Source organism: Trachurus trachurus, assembly GCF_905171665.1.
Source record: "Trachurus trachurus genome assembly, chromosome: 11".
Classification (NCBI taxonomy): Eukaryota; Metazoa; Chordata; class Actinopteri; order Carangiformes; family Carangidae; genus Trachurus; species Trachurus trachurus.
Window position 1 is genome coordinate 4,556,465 of NC_139904.1, and position 22,679 is coordinate 4,579,143.

The 22,679-nt window shown below is 43.4% G+C and overlaps 1 protein-coding gene across 1 annotated transcript in view; it reads right to left on the reverse strand.

Moving 5' to 3' along the window:
• Positions 1 to 707: 707 nt before the first annotated feature.
• The window catches only part of LOC310993704 (putative C-mannosyltransferase DPY19L4), a 28,424-nt gene continuing 6,452 nt past the window's right edge, over positions 708 to 22,679 (reverse strand). Inside the window, exons 6-19 of the mRNA XM_083982140.1 lie at positions 20,256 to 20,401; positions 19,546 to 19,669; positions 17,789 to 17,923; positions 16,660 to 16,791; positions 16,466 to 16,567; positions 15,810 to 15,883; positions 13,416 to 13,574; positions 10,968 to 11,087; positions 10,716 to 10,836; positions 9,717 to 9,773; positions 5,333 to 5,415; positions 5,094 to 5,226; positions 4,183 to 4,341; positions 708 to 1,446 (exon numbers count right to left, since the gene is read on the reverse strand). Coding sequence (XP_083838266.1) covers positions 1,282 to 1,446; positions 4,183 to 4,341; positions 5,094 to 5,226; positions 5,333 to 5,415; positions 9,717 to 9,773; positions 10,716 to 10,836; positions 10,968 to 11,087; positions 13,416 to 13,574; positions 15,810 to 15,883; positions 16,466 to 16,567; positions 16,660 to 16,791; positions 17,789 to 17,923; positions 19,546 to 19,669; positions 20,256 to 20,401 — 1,710 coding nt within the window. The 3' untranslated portion in view covers positions 708 to 1,281. The remainder of the gene's footprint in view (positions 1,447 to 4,182; positions 4,342 to 5,093; positions 5,227 to 5,332; positions 5,416 to 9,716; positions 9,774 to 10,715; positions 10,837 to 10,967; positions 11,088 to 13,415; positions 13,575 to 15,809; positions 15,884 to 16,465; positions 16,568 to 16,659; positions 16,792 to 17,788; positions 17,924 to 19,545; positions 19,670 to 20,255; positions 20,402 to 22,679) is intronic.

Here is a 22,679-nt window from a genome sequence, read left to right on the forward strand (position 1 = left end):
TAATCACTACATGGCCTTTGGAGATCGATCAGTGAATACTTCGGGTACCGGCCACAGCGTGGGAAACGACAGCGTCACAGACAACAGCTGAGGGTGTGAGTGTGTGAAAAGGCATGTAAGGCATCAGAACCAGAACCAGGCTCAGTCCGACAGGTCAAACTCCCATCATGCATCATGTCGGGCACCATGGGAAACTGTATATTTAAAGGGATAGTTCAACATTCTGGCAAATTGGCCCATTGCCATAATCCCTATAGTCATAGGAGTAGGTTCGTTACCTTTAATTGTCGGTGCAAGCTATTTTTAGAACGGCGGAGCAGAGCCGTGAGCTGCTCAGAGCTACGCTACGGAGGCTCATGGGATTTCTTGGTTTCCCTCATCAAACTCATCAAATACACAATCCAACAACTCCACAACGCTCTGGTGGACGAGTTGTGACCTGTACATTCACCATGCTATGAGATAATAACACAACGTTACCACACAGAGTTGTTTTAGAGGGAAATACAGAGACTGCTTGATGAAAAACTGTCCCTGAAGGCAACGCACATCAGCAGTTTTGCATGAATTTCCCTCTAAAACAACTCTGTCTGGTAACGTTGTGTTATTATCTCATAGCGTGGTGAATGTGCAGGTCACAACTTGTCCACCAGAGCGTTGTGGAGTTGTTGGATTGTGTATTTGATGAGTTTGATGAGGGACAGGGGACCTGCTGTACCGTTCACCTCCATTGTGTTCACTGAGCAGCTCACGTCTCTGCTCCACCCATCTCAAAACAACATGCACCGATAATTAAAGGTGATGAACCCGCTGCTATATGACTATAGGGGTTATGGTGAGAGGAGGAGCTGACTAAATGTTGAACTGTCCCTTTAAATCAATAATCACCATTTAACGAACCACCAGAGTCTGGTCCTTGGGGGTCGACTCGTATCCCTCCGCCGCCGCTCAGACTAGTTCCTGTTCATCTTTTAGAGTCAGAGTGAAATGTGAGGACTTGAGTTAAAGCTAAAAGACAGACAGACCATAATCACATGACTCGTCTGTCGTCAAGGCAACAAAAAGAAAAAAATGAGTTTGTCACATAAAGATGAAGACAGACTCACATTAACCCTCCATCAGTAACAGTAACACATGGCTTATAAAACTACAGTACAGTGACGACTATGGCAAAGTCCAACAACATCAACATCAACAACTGTCCATCTGCACACACACACACACACAGACACACACAGACACACACACACACACAGACACACACACACAGAGGAGCTGCTGTCAGTACTGGAAGGAGATGACTGAGTTGACTTTGTAGACGTGGAAGGAGCGGTTCCAGAAGACTCTGCTGAAGTAGTTGGTGTAGGGAGAGTAGTTCATCTTGATCTCGTGGCAGAAACGTCCGTGTTTGGAGAACGAGTAGATCTCTCCTCTGTCGTACACAACCTGAACCGCAACACAACACAAAACAACACACACAGGCGTTAACCAGTTAATGCAACATTTCATTGATTAATCAAACAATAATCGACTATTAAATTAATCATCAACTATTCTGATAATCTAATAATCAGTTTGAGTCGTTTTTTAAAGGGATAGTTCAACATTTTGTCAAATTGGCCCATTGCCATAATCCCTATAGTCATAGCAGTAGGTTCGTTACCTTTAATTGTCGGTGCAAGCTATTTTTAGAACGGCGGAGCAGAGCCGCGAAGCTGCTCAGAGCTACGCTACGGAGGCTCATTATGGGATTTCTTGGTTTCCCTCATCAAACTCATCAAATACACAATCCAACAACTCCACAACGCTCTGGTGGACAAGTTGTGACCTGCACATTCACCACGCTATGAGATAATAACACAACGTTACCAGACAGAGTTGTTTTAGAGGGAAATTCATGCAAAACCGCTGATGCACGTTGCCTTCAGGGACAGTTTTTCATCAAGCAGTCTCTGTATTTCCCTCTAAAACAACTCTGTGTGGTAACGTTGTGTTATTATCTCATAGCGTGGTGAATGTGCAGGTCACAACTTGTCCACCAGAGCGTTGTGGAGTTGTTGGATTGTGTATTTGATGAGTTTGATGAGGGTAACCAAGAAATTCCTTTAGCTTCCATAGCGTAGCTCTGAGCAGCTCACGGCTCTGCTCCGCCGTTCTAAAAATAGCTTGCACTAGGGATGGAGTGATTTTCGATCGGATCGTCTATCGGCGATCGAAGGGACGATCGTGATTTTTTTTTCAAATGGTGATCTTTAAGGCGATCTTTAATTAATTTACTGCCATAATGTTAAAGAAATAATCTCTAGAACCTGCGCTACTTGAAAAATATTTTGTGGAGCAACATGTCTGCATACAGAGCCCTTGGATCTGTGCAACAGAGGAGTGAATATTAAACTCTTAATTACACACCCTGTTGCATCTTTTTTTTTCCCTTCTCACTTTTTTTCGGAGGTGCATGCCGCGGACGCAGGCTGTGCGGGGCGGGGCGGGTCATTAAAAACACTGATGATGAAGTCCAGAGTGTGTTATCAGGGGTGCGCTGATGTTGACGTGAAAGCTGGCGGAGGTGTGAAGGAACCGGTGGTGAGACGGCGGCTGGGCGCATCAGCAGAGCGGGGCTGGTTGCACTGAGAGCAGAGAGCAGACCGGGGAGAGGGAGAGGCGGCGGCCGCCGCGGCTGCTGCACTCGCTGCACTGTGACTCCCACTTCTCACGAGCTCCACACTGACAAGCTACCGGCAACTCTGTCTGCCCTTTCAAAATAAAAAGCCGCTGTCTGACGTTTAATAGCAGCGGGGATGGTTGTGAAAATAGATGCGGTGGTGCGGGGCGGGTCAAAATACTTCGGGACTCGCGGGTAGGAAAAAAATCCCGACCTGCGCGTCATGCATGCGCGCTTGTCTGTGTGTGTGGACGATATAGCAAGTTTTTTTTTTTTTTAAGATGACGTAATTGCCCCGCGATTGGATCGCCTATCGGCGATCGACAGTGTCCACGATCGAATGATCTGAATATAGGGCCGATTTCCCATCCCTAGCTTGCACCGACAATTAAAGGTAACGAACCTACTGCTATGACTATAGGGATTATGGCAATGGGCCAATTTGACAAAATGTTCAACTATCCCTTTAAGAAAAAAAAGTCCAGATTCTCTGATTCCAGCTTCTTAAATGTGAATAGTTCTGGTTTCTTTGTTCCTTTATGACAATAAACTGAGTCTCTCTTTGGTTTGTGCACAAAACAAGACATTTGAGGACTAGGGCTGTCAGATCGAACTTCGCTATTCAAACAGAATTCGAATTGTTTTCAAAATGAGAACATTCAAAGGTGAAAAATGACGTTCGAGTGTGTACCTTCCGCAACGACACAAATTAACAAATTGACAAAACAAAATGTAGTTGCACGACGTAGAGCTGCAGCTTCAAATTTATGATCAACTTCGATCCGTTGCACCACTACTTAGAATATTTAGATTTCCCTTCTTGAAGTTTTATATTGAGTTGGTAAAACTTAAGTGTGTTGCAAAATAATGTTACATAACAGATATGATTGGAATGCCCTTTAGTGGACGCGTGATGTAATAATAATAAAATAAAAAAAACAACACATTAAAAATTTGAATATAATTTGAATATTTAGCATAAAAAGCGTTAGAAATTTGAAATTTTTATATTTTATTGACCATACAACTAATCGATAATGAAAATAATCATTAGTTGCAGCTCTAGGTTTCTGCAGGTTTCACCAACTCAAATTTAAGACCTTTTAAAGACCTTTTTAAGACCATGATGGATGAAAGTTAAGACCTATATCATGAAACGTACAAAAGTTTCAGAAAAATCCAGAGTTTCTTGCAAAGTAAACTGGCTGCAGTATCTAAGTTGTGCATTGGGCTCGTTTGTAGGTGAAAATACATTCAATAAAGCTCAATGAAGTGTCTCTGACTGAATAAGCCGGATCGGTGCTTCAATAGTTTTAACTGGTTTATGATCATCTGTATCTCCTTGACTCTAACTGACTGTCTCAAATTCTCTGTATTTATCTTGAACTGTAGGAAGATGTTCAGTCTATATATATATATATATATATATATATATATATATATATATATATATATATAATATTTATCTCTAACAACAGTGTGTATTGATGAATCAGCGTCAGAGTGAGTGATGAACCCACGTGTCCGTTGGCGACGTCCAGCAGGTCTTTGACCCTGCAGCCTTTGTTGGCGCTCAGCTCGGTGCAGAGCGACTCCTCGATGATCACGTAGTTGGTCTTGTGGGACGTCAGGATCTTGTAGACGTCCTCCGCTGACCTCATGGCGTAGACCTGGTACGTCTGCCAAGCCAGGACACACACACACACACACACACACACACACACACGGTCACAACAGGGAGGATGTCATCATCATCATCAATTTGTTAACATTAATGGATCGACATAACATGTGGGGTTCCACAGGGTTTTGTTTTACTGATGGACAAAGCAAAGTCTGACTTATATTAGAAAAAAAATCTTCAAATGGTTCCAGTCAAACAAATTATCTTTAAATTAAAAAAAAAAATCTAATTTCATTGTATTTTCTTCAAAGAACATTGGAAATAACGCTATTTCTCAGGTCTCATCTACACTCTTTCTAATGTAGTTCTAATTGATGAAACCTTAAGCTGGAAGACTCACATTCAGTCTGTCTGTACGGTAATAAAATATCCAGATCTGTTGGTATCATTGGCAAGATTAAAAGTTTGGTTCACAAGAAGTGTCTATTGACCCTTTATTATAGGTTAATATATTCTTACCTCATATATTGTAATGTAATTTGGGGAGCTACCTATCCCACTCACTTGGACATGCTTTTTATTCTACAAAAAAAGTTCTGTAGCTTTTATGTTTTGTTTGTTTTGTCTATTGTTGTGGTCTTTTATTTCTTGTTTTTATGAGGTGAGATTTCTCTTATAAACTCCTCCGGGTTTGCTGTATTTATGCTGTTTTGCTTGCTTGTAAAATTGTGCAAATTAATTAAATAAATAAATAATAATAAATAAAAAATCGTCATCATCAGCGAGGTCGTCAGTGACGTCACTCACCTCCTCGCTCCTCCTCAGCAGCTCCAGGTCGGAGGTCACAGGTAAACTGGTCACAGCTGCACCTGAACACAGCTTCACCGTCCCCAGCAGCTGAGGACTTCCTGCAAACACCGCGGCCGCCGGCGCCTGAGACCTGGACACGAGACGAGACAGAGACAAGACGAGACGTTACAGAGACGGACGCACCTGAGACCAGTGGACATCAACCGACCAATCAGAGAGGAGCGTCGTCTGATCACCTGATCCAGCTCATCAGCTCCACCGTGTCGGGGTCGTAGAACTCCTGCAGGTCCGAGAGCTCGGCCAGGACCCGAGGACAATACTGCAGGACGGACAGAGGAGGAGGAGGAGGAGGAGGAGGAGGAGGAGGAGGAGGAGGACAGAGGAGAATGAAGGAGGAGAATGAAGGAGGAGAGAGGAGGAGGACACGTCATGATGAGACCTGCTCAGTGTCTGAGCACCAGAACAAACTCGGGGTTCATGCACATTTTAGCCAACAAGTCTCCCAGATCCCCAGTTCTTCTCACCATCTTCCTTTTCTCCCAGTGTATGGAACTTTATGAATTGATTAATATTCAGGGATGCAAACGGGTCAGGACCAAAAAAGAGAGGAATTGTCTGGCGGGGGGGGGGGGGGCTCACCATTAACAATATCACAGAAAAGTCCATTTCCAGTAGTTCAACCCCAACCAAGTATTGAGTGCATATAGATGGACAGTTTTCAGAAGGCCAACATTTCAAGATTAAAAATGCTTTAAAAAAATAAAAACCATTGCAATATTTCAATTTTGGAGATACTGATTTTTAGGTCTTCACTGAATGTTAGTCATAATTATTACTATTAAAATAAACAGAAGAAATAAAGACATGGGATTTAACATCCCATTCAGTGTGTAATGGACATATAGGCCTATAATGTGTTAGTTTCACTTTAATTGAACACATTCTACATCGCGGAGGCGACGTCTCTCCTTCACCGTAGAAACGGGGCAGAGCTCCGTGGGAGACACCTGCCTGACACAGCAACGGACATGCACGGGGGGAAAACGGCGGCGCCGTCGCACCGAATGCACGCGGATACGCGCCGCTTTGGGTAACGAGCGCGCACGTCGCGTCTACATTGGAGGTGAATAGGAAGGCTGTTACCAGTGTAATCAGAGACAACCATGAATGAGTTGTCGCACACACTGAGGTGAGCAGCAGCAGAGCGGCCGCACCGTGACCACGGTCCGCTCCAGCTGCCTGGTGTCCACATTACGCACCACGCGTCTTTTCAGTCACTTGTCCAAGTTCTCCTTTACTGTTTTTTTTCGAGACAACACTCATTCTCTCTGTCTCTTTTACCGGCGGTGTCAGCTGATGTGCACATCTGCAGCAACCCAAACAAATGCACATGTTACTGTTGACTGGCTCTATTCCAGCCACATGATTGGTTCGGCGCGGTGGAAATCTCATTATCATTGGTTATTTGTATTGTCTGCCAAAACATGGATGAATTAAACCTGTCGACCACGTCTCATATTTCTATCGAGGAAAAGTTATTTCACAATTTATAGACACAACACCGACAAGCACTGAGAGCCGCATGTTGCAGTGACGTTATATAGGCTATAAAAAAAAAATCCGCAAATAATAAGCCGACGAAAAGGTGCAACTTGCCACTTAACTTCTTGTCGATGTATTATTTGCGGGGGCTTCCGGGGGATCTGCTGACGGTGGAGGATCTGGGACTGATTGACTGTGGACCACCACCAGTCTGATCAGGTCCATCACAGCACAGCAGCTGCAGCTCTGCCCCGCTGTCACATGACGCATAACAGCGCAATCTGTTTACATTAAACCGACATCAGGAGAATAATGAGAATTATGATTTAAAAAATATATATTTGTTTCGAATTTTGGCCCCTGGATCATGATTTTTTGGGGCGCATTCTTGGTAAAAAAAAAAAAAAATCCTCTAAAAAAAAAAGACAGTTGGGATGCATAATGTGTCTCATAACAGTATACTGTGCGTCACGTTATCGTCCCCCCCCTCTGTACTGAGCTGGCCGGTACTGGGTATAGCGTCCTGCTGATCACCGCGCTGAGGCACCGGCCGGTCTGAGCTGCCTTCATGTGCCGACTTTAAAACTCTCCAGTCAGTGACCTGGTGGCGGCTGTTTTGGTCGTCAGCATTTTATCCACGCAGCGACCGTCCACGGCTTAGTGGTGTTTTATTCTAGGGGTCGGTGGTGTTTTATTCTAGGGGTCGGTGGCGGCTGTGAGACAGCAGCGGCTCCACGGTGAGAGGGGGGGGGGGAGCTTCTGCTCACCTGACTCTGTGCAGCTTCTTCATTAAATCCAAACAAACAGTCCGACACAGCGACGCGCTGCTCAGTCTCTGTAGCTCATCAGCCCGGAACTCGCCGTCATGGATCAGAAGCGACGGCGGCGTTTGGCCTCAGTGTCTCGGACTTCCAGAGCAGCTACAGCAGCGTTGTGACCTCAACCATGGTTGGTGAGAGCAGAAATGTTGTTGTAGGCCTGTGCATATTCTCATTTGTCCAGGTCATAGTATTTCAAAGGAGGTTAAATCGAAAGCAACTGGACTTATACTGAGTCTCTACACCAGTTAGTTGAACCAGTCCCAGCCTGGTCAGATGCTACATGAACTGATGAAGCCTCATGGATGAGAGGTGAAACGTCTTCCTAGACAAATAACTAAGTCCAGTTGAACCTCCTTTGAAAAAAAAAAAAAAAAAGTTGTTGGCGGGCTCGTGAATTTTTTTTTTGACACGAGTCAAAACGAGCGATAAATCGCATTTCTCGCGTATCTCGCGTTTGGTCGCGCGTAAAAACTCGAGCGAAAAAAAAGCGTTCCTCGTGTTTGGCGGGAAGCCCCTTGCGGGTCTTCCCGCCAAACACGATGAAAAGGACGAAGACGCGAAGGTCCCGTCGCACAAAAAGAATCGCGTGTAGCGTCGCAAAAAAAAAAAAAGTCGCGTATACCGCGTCTCGCGCCTAATCGCGTCTCGCGCCTAATCGCGTCTTTGCGTCACGGCCTTTTACACCGCGGACGTAACGAATAAACGGTGACGGTGTGAACGAACAACATAGAACAGGACCAGACGTGCGTTGTTTCCTCTTTTCACCTACAGCTCCACTCTCCCTTACTTACACTAACTACTGTTATTGTTGAGGCCAGATAATTGTGGGATTTGTAGTTTTGGACCAATCGCAGGTTGTGCTCTTTCTTTTTTGTGATTTTCCCGGTTCACACATGTCTTTTTTTTTTAGGGGCAAATGCGAGTGAAATGCTCGCCCATGGTGGGCATAAGAAAATTTAAGACCTGTCTAAAATTATTTAAGACTTGAAAAAAACAATAATTCAACAAATTTAAGACATTTTAAGGCCGAAAAGTGTGTAATGGACATAGCCTTCACTTTAATTGAACACATTCTACATCGCGGAGGCGACGTCTCTCCTTCACCTCTGAAACGGGGCAGAGCTCCGTGGGAGACACCTGCCTGACACAGTAATGTACCGACTGCACGCGGATACGCGCCGCTTTGGGTAACGAGCGCGCACGTCGCGCGTCAACATTGGAGGTCGGCAGTTATCAGTATGATCAGAAACCATGAATGAGTTCGCCTCAGTTTCACGTAGTCTGGGGCCGTTGACTCGCTGTTTTGGGAAGGAAACGGATCCAGGGCAAGAGAGACAGGCCTTTCCGTCAAAATAAAAGCACCAAGCTAATAAAATGTGGTAAAACTCTTTAATTTAAGGAATATAATTTACAAGAAAGTCCCCGAGCCATTAAGTTAACATTTCGCTTTAATTGTATTGCAAGTTAATGTTTATTCTATAAGTTTTATGTTGGTGGACACTTTTATTTTGGTGAATTTGGTGATTTCGGTATCCGCTACAGACAGGAACCAGAATGCAGACTAATTCAGAGGTAACGGACACCAGGCTCTTCGCTTGTCTGAAGAGCCTGGTGATGCGAGGCTAGTTTCACGTGATTGTCACTGTCAGCCTGTTAGAAAAACATTTTACTGACCCCAGCTGAGACGCTGAGACCCCCCCCCTCAAAACAAAAACTCTTCGGATCTGAATGATTCACACAAGTCACCTAATTGGTCATGAAAAAAGCGAGTTTCGCTTTTCGGCGCGCTGTTTGCATCCCTGAATATTAAATGAATACGGATGAATATCAAAATATGAAGCTCTAAGATTGAGGGGGTCGTTTTGCTGATGTCATCAGCATCTGCGTAAGAAACTACCCGTTCATTTGCATCGTAGTGGAGGAGACCAGAGATGGAATGTGGAGTCAGAAATATATTTGTCAAACATTATGTTGCACCATTTGAATCATTTCTTTTTAGATGTGAATCTAAAATGTGAAGTCTGAAAATACATTTGTTCAATTTTGAATAATTTAAGGTATTTTTATTGGGGGGGGACAATTCATGTTTTTGAGATTTGTCGATACAAAATTTTTATTCATCAATTTTAAATCAACCACAGAGGCTGTTATTACTAACTGGGAAAATAAAAATCCTTGACTTGTCCAAAACTTTTGGGGTGGACTGAAGTTTTTTTTCAAAACGTACGACCTCTGACCTCAGAGCTGCAGGTCTCACCTCTCTCCACAGACTGAAGCCGATGATGGTGGGAACCGCCGTGCTCAGGATCAGAGACTGAGGAGAGAAACACAGGAGCAACAAGCTGGATCAGATTCAATACAGGGTTCCTACAGCTTAAGCCAAGTTACATTTAAGACTTTTTAAGACGTTTTTAATGCCACTTGAAATGAAATTTAAGACTGACTTCACATTAAAAACAAATGCAAAAAAAAAAAAAAAAAAAAAAACGTCACCACATACATAGGGTTAGGGACAATTTTACCCACTTTCCTATGTGGTCCAAGGTAAAGTGACTGCTACATGAATGATTGGGGGGGGGGGGCTATGAGTGAGTGAGTGACATCATTTAACAGCTGTGTAGTTGTGGAGAGGAGATGATGAACTAAAAAGGACACGTTTGCTCGTCGGTACTGTATGTTTCCATCCAAAGTGATTCAAATAACTGGGAAATGCGCATTAAAAGAAATTTGAGCTCTGTGTGTTTCCATTAAAAGTACGGACTTTGGTGAAAACTACAAACTCGCACGAGTTTTCCACAGCTGTCCTTTCAAAATAAATGCATTAAAAAAAAAAAAAAACTGACTCGGGATCTGGTGGCGGTGAGAGATTTGCGGTGACGGCCACCACTAACTAACTTCTCTATGTCAGAATGTTACCAATTATTTTGAGATTTGAGACTAATTACAATCATAAAATACCACTTACCATGTGTTAACATTTTTAAGACTTTTGAAAAATTGATTTAAGACATTTTAATGCCAATTAAGGCCTTGTTTTTAGATTAATGAATTCAATGCCTGAAGGATCCGTAAGAACCCTGCACTAACAGTATATAACTTTCTCTATACATCTATCTAACAGTATATATATAACCCTCTCTATACATCTATCTAACAGTATATATATAACCCTCTCTATACATCTATCTAACAGTATATATAACCCTCTCTATACATCTATCTGTAACTGGGGCTTCAGAGGTCAGAGGTCACGGACCAGCACCACCGGGTGGATGGACTTCAGCTTGAGCCACCTGAACACCGTCATCCACACGTCAGGAGAACACACGCCGAACGCCGTGAACATGCAGACGTACGGCGTCCACAGGAACTTCATCCTGGGGGAGGAGAGAGAGAGAAGGAGACGATGGATGGACGACACCTCGGTTACCGTGGAAACCTGACAGAGGCCCGTGCTGTTAAATAAAAACAACGACGAGGACGAGGACGAGGACGGACTGAGACTCACCCGTCAAACAGCAGAGTGAGAGCTCCAAACAGCAGCGTGTGGAAGACGTGGTAGACGACCTCAGGCTGTTCCCCGACACGACCGTCCTCCAGCTGCAGCCGGGGCGCCGCGGGCTCACCACTGACACACACACACACACACACACACAACCACACACACACACACAACCACACACACAGAGGAGGAGGACAAGACACAAGATTATTATAATTAATTACCGTAAATTCCGGACTATTGAGCGCACCTGAATATAAGCCGCACCAGCTAAATTTTAAAAGAAAATAGATTTTGTACATATATAGGCCGCACCTGAATATAAGCCGCAGGTTTTTCATGTTGTAACATGAGATATTTACACAGAAAGACAGTGCACGGAAGATGTGTGGAACTATGCAAGTCCGCTCGCTTTTCTGCTGTTTTGGTTACGCTCCTAGCCATGTGCATTTGTTGACAACGAAGCCGGGGAAAAATCAATAAATGGAGCAGGTGGATAACATTACATAACATAAACGATGTTACGGCGTGTGTGTTTGTGTAGTCTTAAAGCAGAAGTAAGTGGTCCGGTCGTTTTCGCTAATGCTGCGTTCCAGGCAGGCTTTTGACATCGTAAATTACAGCTTCAAGTCACAACTTACGACTTTGTAGCGTTCCAGGCAACCCACTCGTGTTTTTCCGACCTGTTTTACCGGTGAAAGTCACTATAACGGCCACTCGTAACTTCTGACCCGTGAACTCGTACCAGATCGAACTGGTACCACTTCACGGTCGGAAAAATACGAGTTTCCTTGAACGCACCATAACAGTCCTCGTCGCTACGTCACCACATTCACGGCGTTCCTTGGCTGCACACACAGCCCTGCATGCCGTTCTCTCTCCTCATTGGATAAAAACTGTAGGATACGATAAATGTTTTCTCCTCGGCTCAGAGCAGAGCAGAGTGACTGACAGACCCGTGTTTCAGTCCAAACACTCTATGTAAGTGATTGCTGTCGGAAGATATAACTATTTAAGACTTATATTAACACAAATATATCACTTACTTCTGCTTTAACCGTCATGAACAAAAAGATTACGGGTTACGGAGCGCGTTTGTGTCACGGTGCAGCAGAGAGGAGAGCTGGGACACCGGGGCAGCGACCCTTTTCAGTGAGACGCCAGGTGAAGACACAGAGCCTCCGTTCTCACTCGTAACAAGTAGCGAGTTAACCATCACAATTACTCCGGAGCTTTTTAATTAAGGTAAAAATGTAGCAGAGCCACGGGAGAAATCCTGCTTATGCTTTTTTTCCCCTAACTGTGCCTGAAAATCGGCAGTAGCCTACGGCACCAGCACGGCATCAACACAGCACCAACAGACAGTAACATGCCTGGTTAGAAAATAAAACACTGCACCAAAACTCAAAACTAGTGTCTTCTTCGGTGCATAATCTTTCCCCACATGTCTGTCTCACTTGCGCTTCCTGCTAGAGCCGCAGTAGTTCCTGCCCCCCCCCCCCCCCCCCCCCCCCCCCGGAGGCCGTTAGCCAGTAAAAATCTATAAATTAGCCGCATCGTTGTATAGGCCGCAGGGTTCAAAGCGTGAGAAAAAAGTAGCGACTTATAGTCCGGAAATTACGGTATAATAAACTTCATTTGTACTGAACAGGTTGCAGCACTAGCAGTTTATTTGATCTTGTGCACAAATCGTTACAGTCAGGCGTCAATCAATATTCAAAAAATTCATTCATTAATTCAAACTTAATTCATAAATGTTACATAGATTGAAAAGGTGCAGGCTGAAGCTATTCAGCTTATAAATGCCGACCCTTTAATTCTTCATGTTCATCTCAGTTAAAGCTTTGGAGCTCTTCATGGTTTCAGTAGCTGAAATCTTATAATCAACTGATGAAGCCAAAATAAACAAACAGCATTAAAGTTGCAGTCAAATCCCAAATGATCAGTCCTGTTTATAGTTTTTCTATCAGACTATGTTTTCATTTCTTTGTAAACTGTGTTGTGTCTTTGTTTTGTTGCAGATCCTCTGGCAGCCACAGAGATACACATGCTTCTTTATAGGTTAAGTTTCCCTCTCAGCTCGTATCTCTCCTCTCTCTCTCCTTTGAATATTGCTAGGGAGTAAATTATTCTTTGCTTTGTATATTTTCTGTGTAGTTTTAATTTTCACTAAGTCAGCAAACTTTAATAATACTAATTCTCTCAATTTGATAAACACATTATAGGTGTGGTGGTTCTATCCTGCATGATTTACTTTCCTTATGGCCATTTTCTGCATAATATAAATAGGTTGGAGGTTGGTTTTGTAGGTGAAGAGAATAAAAGACAAACACAGCAAGTTAAAACTCTAAAATCAACACTCTGTGTATGTGTGTGTGTGTGTGTGTGTGTGTGTGTGTGTGTGTGTGTGTGTGTGTGTGTGTGTGTGTGTGTGTGTGTGTGTGTGGTTGTCACCTGAGCCGTCTGTAGATGGCGTGCAGCGTGGACAGCAGACAGACCGCCAGCACCAGGCAGTAGAACGGCAGAACGGACGCCTGCGTCAGTCGGAGGAAGAAGTCCTGACCCGGTCTCTGCAGACTCTCGTGGCAAAGCAGGAAGTTGGTGATGAAGTCACTGACACACACACACACACACACACACACACACACACACAGGGAGGGAAAGGAATAGATTACATCACATTACAGTGGATTACATTACCAGGGCTTAAAGTAAAAAAAAAACCTGAGCCTGAACTTTTTTCCAAGGAGCGGGGTGCAGTGGATCCGACGCATAGCCTACACATTATAGGCAATTTAGCAAACAACTTTTTAGCATTGTGCTTGGTAATGTACACAGGGTTCATACACATTTTAACCAACACATTTCCATGACTTTCCCATGACTTGGCAACACGTTTCCATGACATTACAAGACCTCTAAAACATCAATATATTCATGAAATGTATGAAAACTATGTAAAAAAAAAAAAAGAAAAAGTGGAAATGTCAAAAATAGATCTAATGACAATGGGCTTTATGCACAGCTCGACTACTTCCTGAGCTCAAGCCAGCTTCATTATTACATACAGACAAACTGATTAATCCAGGTGTGTCTGACCTCACAACAATGGTCATTCCCCCCCAGAAAAAAAATTAAATGTGATTTTAACACATTGAAGCATTCTGGTGTACTCTGAGAAGAACATGAAGGGAACATTTGTTTCAGATAAAAAAAAAAGGACATTGAGAATTGACTGAGGTTCCTATAGCTTAATTGTAAGGCAACAAGGCAAGAATGGCTGGAGTGTAAGAAACTGAACTCAACTGGTCTAGTGGGGAGCAAAAACAAATCTCATATTATAAATCTAGGGGTCTGGACCAGCCATTCAAGGGCCCGTTTCCTCTGCTATGGGGCGCGGGGGGGGGGCGCTGCGGACATGCACGGGAAAAAAAAAAAACGAAACCGAATGCGCGCCGTTACGTCCGCTCGGACAGCGGCAAGAGACCCGACGCTACTTGCCGTATCACTGCCTCCAGCGAGTGACTGAGTCACGTCACCAGGCTCATACAGTACGCGCAGGCAGGCCAGGGTTGTCTTGCATACGACACATTTACGGTAGCTTTGTCTTTGTCCTCCGTCTTCTCCAGCCATGAACTTCTCTGTGTGCAGCCAAATATTGTGTGTGTGGTTTTTTTTTTTTTTTTCTGAAATTTGCAAACGCCGGAGATCCGGCACGGGGCCGGAATACTTTAAGCCCTGCATTACACATGGATACTGTTCCTCATGAACAACTGGGTATGAATCTATCTGAAGCCAAGTGGTAAATACTCCTGAAAGAGGTTATAAAGTGGAGAGATGCAAGTTTTCAGTTATTGTGGATAAACACATAACACTGCTTCTTTTTTATTTTTGTCATTTAGATTTTGCTATTATTGCTTTTTATTTTTAACCAATTATATAACGATAAAGTTTATCTTTTTACAAGTTTAACTTTTATAAAATGCAATAAACTTTATTAAATTATCTCTTTAATGCAGTGCTTATTTCATGTATTTGTTGTATTGACCTGCCATCGGGACCTGCCAGTAAATGCGCATAAAAGTTTTTACGCTTTGGGGGGGTGGATTTGTCAGCGTATCGATTAAATGAAAATGCGACTTTTTGTTATGGAAACAGATTATGCGAATTGAGCCAGAGTTTGTGGGTGAAGTGCTGCTGGACTTCACCCAGCGACGTTCAAACTAATGGAGAACGACGCCCCGGTCTCCCAGCTCTCGTCTCTGCACACCACAACACAAACGCGCTCCGTATCCCGTAATCTTTTGTTTATGACGGTTAAGACGACACAATCACACGCCGTAACATCGTTATGTAACGTTATCCACCGCTACATTTATTGATTTTTCGCCGGCTTTGTTGTCAACAGATGCACATGGGCAAGAGGAGTGTAACCAGAACAGCATAAAAGAAGCAAGCGGACTGTCACAGTTCCCGACTGTCTTCCTGTGTAAATATCTCATGTTACAACATGAAAACCTGCAGCTTATATTCAAGTGCGGCCTATATGTGCAGTATTTTCTTTTAAAATTTAGCTGGTGCGGCTTATACAGGTGCGTCTATAGTCCGGAAAGTACGTAAATTGTCCATGATGTTGAGTGTCAGCTGAGTGTCAACTGTTGGATACATTCACGCTCTCTTATGACGTAATCTCACGGCGCACTCCTCCTAATCGCAAAACACTAATGAATGGAAACGGTCATAAATTCGCATTTGCTTTTTGCGCATTTTCACAAAATCCGCTCTTAAATTCGATACATTTGGATGGAAACCCAGCTAGTGTCTCCAGCAGCTTCAGCTTTGACTCACGTCGTCGTGTTGAGTCCAAACTTCACCTCCAGGAACTTCAACACGGCGTCTCCTTCGCCGACGGGAAGCAGCTTCTGTGAATCAGAGCGTTTGTTCAGTAACAGTGAGTGATGATGTCAGCTTCCTATTTCAAAGTAAAAGCACAAATTCTATCGTCATGGTTTTCTGTATGTAAAGGACAACGGGTGTTTTATTTTGTGAAAGTAACCGGAAGTGCGTTGGTCACAACGGCTAGCTTGAGTAGCGCCGAATTCGTCCGAACAAAATTGTAAACAGCTGGTATTTAGACAAATTAACGACACACTGCTGATCTAAACGGCTACTTTCTCCCCTAAACATGTTTGAAATGTCGATAAAGTGATATATTTACAGAGTTTAGAGCTAAAATGAAATCAGCTTCTGACTGCTGATTTCAGCTCGGGTAGGAGGCAGGCTAACACTACCCATACACTTCCAGCGTTTGAGCTAAGCTAATTACGGGCGATACGGCTCTATCTCCCTTGTTACTGCACGCACAGTCGAAAGGATGGTGTCTATCTGCTGGTCATGGACTCGGGAGTGAGGCAAGACACGAAAAAAAAATGTTGGCATATCCCTTTAAAGAGCAGGTGTGAACATGTTCTAAGCTGGAGTTCCAGGTGTCGAGGTGCTCGTACCTTGACCAGGTAGCTGAAGGTGATGGCGGTGGTGAAGACGAGGTGGAAGTGGAGGAAGAGCTTCATGACTCTGGCCAGCAGAGGACCAACCTTCATCTTGTGCTGCAACAACACAGAAACATTTATAATCAGATTAAACAGAAGAGTCAGAATAAACTGTGACTGCAGGAGGGAGGGGGAGGAGCTAACTCTACCTGGAAGTACCTCGCCAGCACCGAGCCAATCAGGAGGCTGAGCAGCGGCGAGCTGAGCAGAGACGTGTTCTGGAACTGGAGCAGGTAGGTGAGGAACAGACACGTGAGGTAAACCTTATGGATGTCGGCCATCTAGGGGGAGAGAGAGATTTCATTTATTTAATTTTTATTCATGTTTTCATAAAAGTAACATGACATATACGTTTCCTTTAATTGACACATTTTCCCTTTGTACAGCTGCACATAATCTTTACACTTACAATCAAGAATCATGTAAGAAAACAGTGTAAATACATAACTACACATTTAAAAATATATACGTATATGATAAGATAAAATTATAATAAAAAGAAAACAGTAATAATTACATTATACAAATTTAGAATGAAATAAAATAAAATAAAAATGAATTAAAAAAAAAATAATAATAATGATAACGACAAGTTTCCATCGTTTTTGAAGCCTTAATGAGTACGTGATTTGCTCCATTGTAGATATCCCATATTTTCTAAATCCATACATTATATGTAGGCGGATCTGGCTTTAACTATTGGATAGTTATGTATTTTAATGTCGCCGTGAGCAGTATATTAGAGAGGTGTTAGAATTACTTTATTGATCCCTGGAGGGACTTTTTTATTTGTTACAATTACAAACTCTTGAATAGTCAGAGAAAACCAACAAAAAGTGTGATATACGTACATAGATAAATAAAATACTATTACTAAAATAAAAGCAGAATAAGAATAAATAGAAATATAATAATATTAATTCATGTATGTAAAACAGAGAGAGAGTAGAAAATAGTAAAGAAGTCCAGGTTAAAAACATTTCTCTCTTCATGTGCTTTCTTGTACTTTCTCTATTCTTTTTTCTTGCTTTTAATTGTATGTTTAATGTTTATAATTTTTTTTCTATCATAGGTTTTGTTTTAATTTGTAAAAAATTGTATGTTTTTATGCTGTTTTTTCCCCCGTTTCTATTTCTCACTGTTAAATGTTTTGTGTTTATGTAAAGCACATTGAGTTGTGACAGGTTCTAGTGTCTGAATGTTGTGGCTCATATCATGGGGCTTTTATTTTGTGGTTGAGGCAGGGTGCTTTTATTGTGGCGGGCGGGTGCGACTGACCTTGCGTGGCGGCAGCAGGTCGAAGGAGTCGAGCAGGAAGAGACAGACGGCCTGGACGAAGAGCACGTAGTGGCCGTGCTCCCAGACCAGCAGGAAGGAGAAGGAGGAGGCGCTCAGCGTGAGGTAGCACAACATCTGGACACACACACACACACACACACACACACACCAATAGACATTAGAGGAAACTTTCCCAAGAAATTAATACCCCAGCAGCTGAACTGTTGTGGAACTCAAAATTTGTGGACATAAATATAAACTGGAAGGAACTCAGTATGGACTTCAAGTAACAAATACTGTGTCACGAACAAAATTAAGGAAGTTTCTTTTAAAATGATGCACTCAATTTACCCGGTCAATCAGGCCATCTCCAAATTTAAAAATATTAATATCCACTGTACTTTTTGTGAACAGGAGGAGGAAAATATTTGTCAGCTTTTTTTTGAATGTCGTTTTATACCCATTTGTTTTGGATAGAACTAGAAGACATGTTTAAATGTTTGACAGGCATCAAGATTAAACTAAAAAAAAAAAAGATAATTCTCACTTTTGATGAAAAAAAACTTAAAGGGGACATATTATGCTAATTTCTGCTTCTTGACATGGTACCTTGATGTCTAAAAGTAATGTTATGTATGTTACATTGATATACCTACTCTTTTTCTACTGGTATGTGTGTAGATATATATATATATATATATGTGTGTGTGTATATTTTTTCTGATAACCGGTATATCCACCTGTGGTGGTCATTTGTGTTTTTCAAATTTATAGACAGAGGCGCCTCTTTATTGTAGTTAGGTTGCTGTGTCCCTACTACGTAATATTACGACTCTGGCTATTTATTTATTTTCTACAAAATTATGAACCTTTTGTACTCTATAGATCCATTACAAAAAAAATGTTTCTCTTCACCATGTACTTACCTCATGAACATGTATTGTTGCCTATACTATATATATTTTTTTTTCTTTTGTTTTGGATATTTTATAGAAGTCACAAACCCCCCCTTTTTTCAAAATGGTTTACCCCAATTGGGTTGATTGTTCACCTGGCGGGGTCGTTTGTATATATATATATATAAGCAGTTTCCTGTCTGTACCAGTATACAGCAGTTTGAAAAAGAGCATTGTTTTGCTCGAAACATCACGCTATTAAATTTTTCTGAAGGGAGCTCATGGTGTGCGGATTTTTTCTCTTTTTGCATTTTTTTTTTAAAGTAATGTTAGTGACATGCTTTGGTCAGAAAAACCAAAAGATTGAGCACAGCTGGTTTCCTACACACCAGTTTCACAGCCCTGCTCTAAACGGTCGGTTTAGAATCTTTGCTCTGGTAGCTGAGGTAACCATGGGAGCGAGGGCTTGAATATTCACATCACCCGGCTTGTGATGTAATAAGCCCGGTGAAATTAAAACGTCTTGTTCAGAGACAAATTTTCTGATTATGGCAGTTTACAAAATGTTGACGTAGTTGTCAAAACTTACGTTTAAGGGGTGAAATATGAAAGACAGAAAAAACCTTGGAATATTATAAATTATTACAAAAAACTATATGATTTAATAATACCTATAATATATAATATAATTAATACCCCTTTCAATGTAAAAACACACACACACACACACACACACACACACACACACACACACACACACACACACACACACACACACAGCTGTTAGTCAGTCTGACCTCTGACCTCTACAGTCCCATGACCCCCACTGAGCCAACATGGCCGCCTCCATCATGGACTCACCTCGGTGGACGAACTGATGTTGTTGCTAAGGAAACCGGTCAGAGCCGCCACCTGACAGGCGAAGTACGGCAACGCCCAGTTGTCACGGAGAGGAGTCACCTGGTCGACTCTGGTGGTGTCCTGTCTGAGGAGGAGGAGGAGGAGGAGGAGGGAGGAGGAGGAGGAGAGGAGAGAGGGGGGGGGAGGAGGAGAGGAGAGGAGAGGGGAGAGGAGGAGGGAGGAGAGGAGAGGGGAGAGGAGGAGGAGAGAAGAGAAAGAGAATGAGGAGGAGGAGGAGGAGGAGAGGAGGGAGGAGGAGAGAGGAAGAGGAGGGGGAGAGGGGGAGAGGAGGAGAGGAGAGAGGGGGGGGGAGGAGGAGGAGGAGGAGAGGAGGAGGAGAGAGGAGAGAGGAGAGGGGGGGGGAGGAGGAGGAGAGAGGAGAGAGGAGAGGGGGGGGGGGGAGGAGGAGAGGAGGAGGAGGAGGAGAGGAGGAGAGGAGAGGAGAGGAGAGGAGAGGAGGAGGAGAGAAGAGAAAGAGAATGAGGAGGAGGAGGAGGAGGAGAGGAGGGAGGAGGAGAGAGGAAGAGGAAGAGCAGAGAGGAGAGGAGGGGGAGAAGAAAGGAGGAGAGGAGAGAGGAGTAGTAGTAAATAAAACCTGCAGCTTGTCTGACCAGGTGAGGAGCAGGAAGGAGGAGGAAGGAGGAAGGAGGTGCTGTGTGTCTGTGTCTCACCTGTTGATGAGGAACCAGGCGGCGGCCAGCAGCCCCGACACCCAGGTGCCGCTCATCACCCAGCTGCAGACGAACAGAGCGCTGACGTAGACGGCCTGCAGCCCGAACACCGCTCCGATGTAGAAGTAGATCGGCTCCACCACCTCCTGCAGGAGCAATACACACTTTATCACTGATTACTGATTATTGGAAACGACCTCATTTAGGACATTTTTACAGCCTCAACAGTCCTGTATTGAATCTGCCTGGGGCGTGCTCTCGCCTTCATGTGACGCACGTGGACGTGACCAGACTTGGCCTCAATGACGTTGTTTCCATTAAACTCTGGACTATTTCCCTTCAGGACACTTGGATTGCAGTGGACGAGCAGTGTGGAGGAATCTTAACTCATTGAGTGCCAACCACGTAATTTCTAGTTTTTCGTTCCCATGCGTTGAGTGCCAAAAACGAGATTTCTCGTTTTTTGCTTCTTTTTTTTAATTATGAAACTAGACACTTTAACACACATTGGCCGCGTTTCCCAGATTTGTTAAGAAGCTCTTAGCGCTAAGATCTTCTTTGGAGCGCTCTTAAAGGATAATTTCCGTTTTTTACAACCTGGACCTTATTTCTAGCATAAAATAAGATCATTTTACTCACCCAGAAACTTTGGTGTCATTTGGAGTCGTTTTGACGAAATAAGCCCCAGTGGAACGGCGCGTATATCCGTGTAATGCGAGAGCACGGGGCAGCGCAATGCAGCCTCTAAATATCACATTATCCGCCGCAAAACTCGTTCATTTCGCCAATATTTAGTTATGATAGGCTAGTGTTATTCCCCTCCGAGCCCGTGGTGGCATGTTATCAACATCCGGCGCCTGTAGGTTGACCTACTGACCTCTGACCTGGATGATGTCATCTCCGACCGCTGCCCGGCTCATTCTGATAATAATCATTCTGCTTCGGCATTCGGGTCCATTTTTTATCTCAACTAGCCGGAGCTTTAGTGAGTCCAGGTTGAGGAGAGGAAGCCTGTGGAAGCTGAACTTCATCCAGCTGCTCATTTTGTTCTGACAAGTCAGAAACACGCAGAAACGAACCATAGCACTATCGCTCTGATTAGCCGTAGCAAGTTAGCCGCGCCGGGCAGCGGTCGGAGATGACATCATCCAGGTCAGAGGTTAGTAGGTCAACCTACAGGCGCAGCATGTTGATAACATGCCACCACGGGCTCGGAGGGGAATATCACTAGTGTATCATAACAAAATATTGGCGAAATGAACGAGTTTTGCGGCGGATAATGTGATATTTAGAGGCTGCATTGCGTGCCCCGTGTTCTCGCATTATACGGATATACGCGCCGCTCCACTGGGGCTAATTTCTAATTTTCACTCCAAATGACACCAAAGTTTCTGGGTGAGTAAAATGATCTTATTTTATGCTAGAAATAAGGTCCAGGTTGTAAAAAACGGAAATTATCCTTTAAGAACGCTGTGAAAGAAGAACGTGTTTCCCAGAGTCGCTCTTAGCTTAAGAAGATCTTTCACTAAGAAGGAAATGTAAGATCGAGCTGACCCACTCTTTCGAGTCTTCTTAGCGACTTTTTAGCACTTTTTCAAGGCAAATCAATATCACACTAAGCAAGATTTAAACAGTGCACATCGTATGTTTAAAACATATTAAATCATGTGCCGAAATAAAAAATAGAGATAAAAAATAAAATAAGAACAATAAATAACCTAAATATGAGGAATAACGTGTGCTCTGCATATCAGGCACACAAATAAAATTAATCATCATGACTATCATTTATCATAATTTTTACGCACACATCCACGTCCCATATCTGCATGAAGATCAAAAACACAGCCGTTCTTAAATCAACCCCTAGTGTCGCTGTTGCGTCGTGTTTTTATGCAGTGGGCAGCTTCTTGGTGTGGTGGGGGCATCGCAAGCAAGGGTCAGTGTCACGGAGTGTGGCAGCCGTGCCCGTGACACCGATCCTCCCGTGCCATTTTATACTGGCACTAAAAAGACTGTCACGCATTAACACTCCACTGCCTAAATATATATATGTAGCCTATATACATATGTATAGCATTGATCATTCAGTGATGATGAGAAAAGAAAAACGTGTTGACCACCAACATAATTTTCTATTGGGTGGATTTGAACCCAGACCACAGCAATGCTTCAACTTGCAGTGGGGATACTCTATGAAGTGAGCTATTTGCTACCTTGTGTTCTCATCCTTTCCAGAGTTGTCTGGCTGTAAACCAGCCAGCCCCTGCGCACATTTTTATTTTTATTTTCACACACGTCAATCACATGGTCACGCAGCCGTCTGGCTGCATCTTTATGCGGCTGTGCCACCTGTGTGCGGCTGTGTCACCTACGGCCAGTCCGTCGCTGCCCGTGACCAACGCGGCAACAACAGCGGAGAAG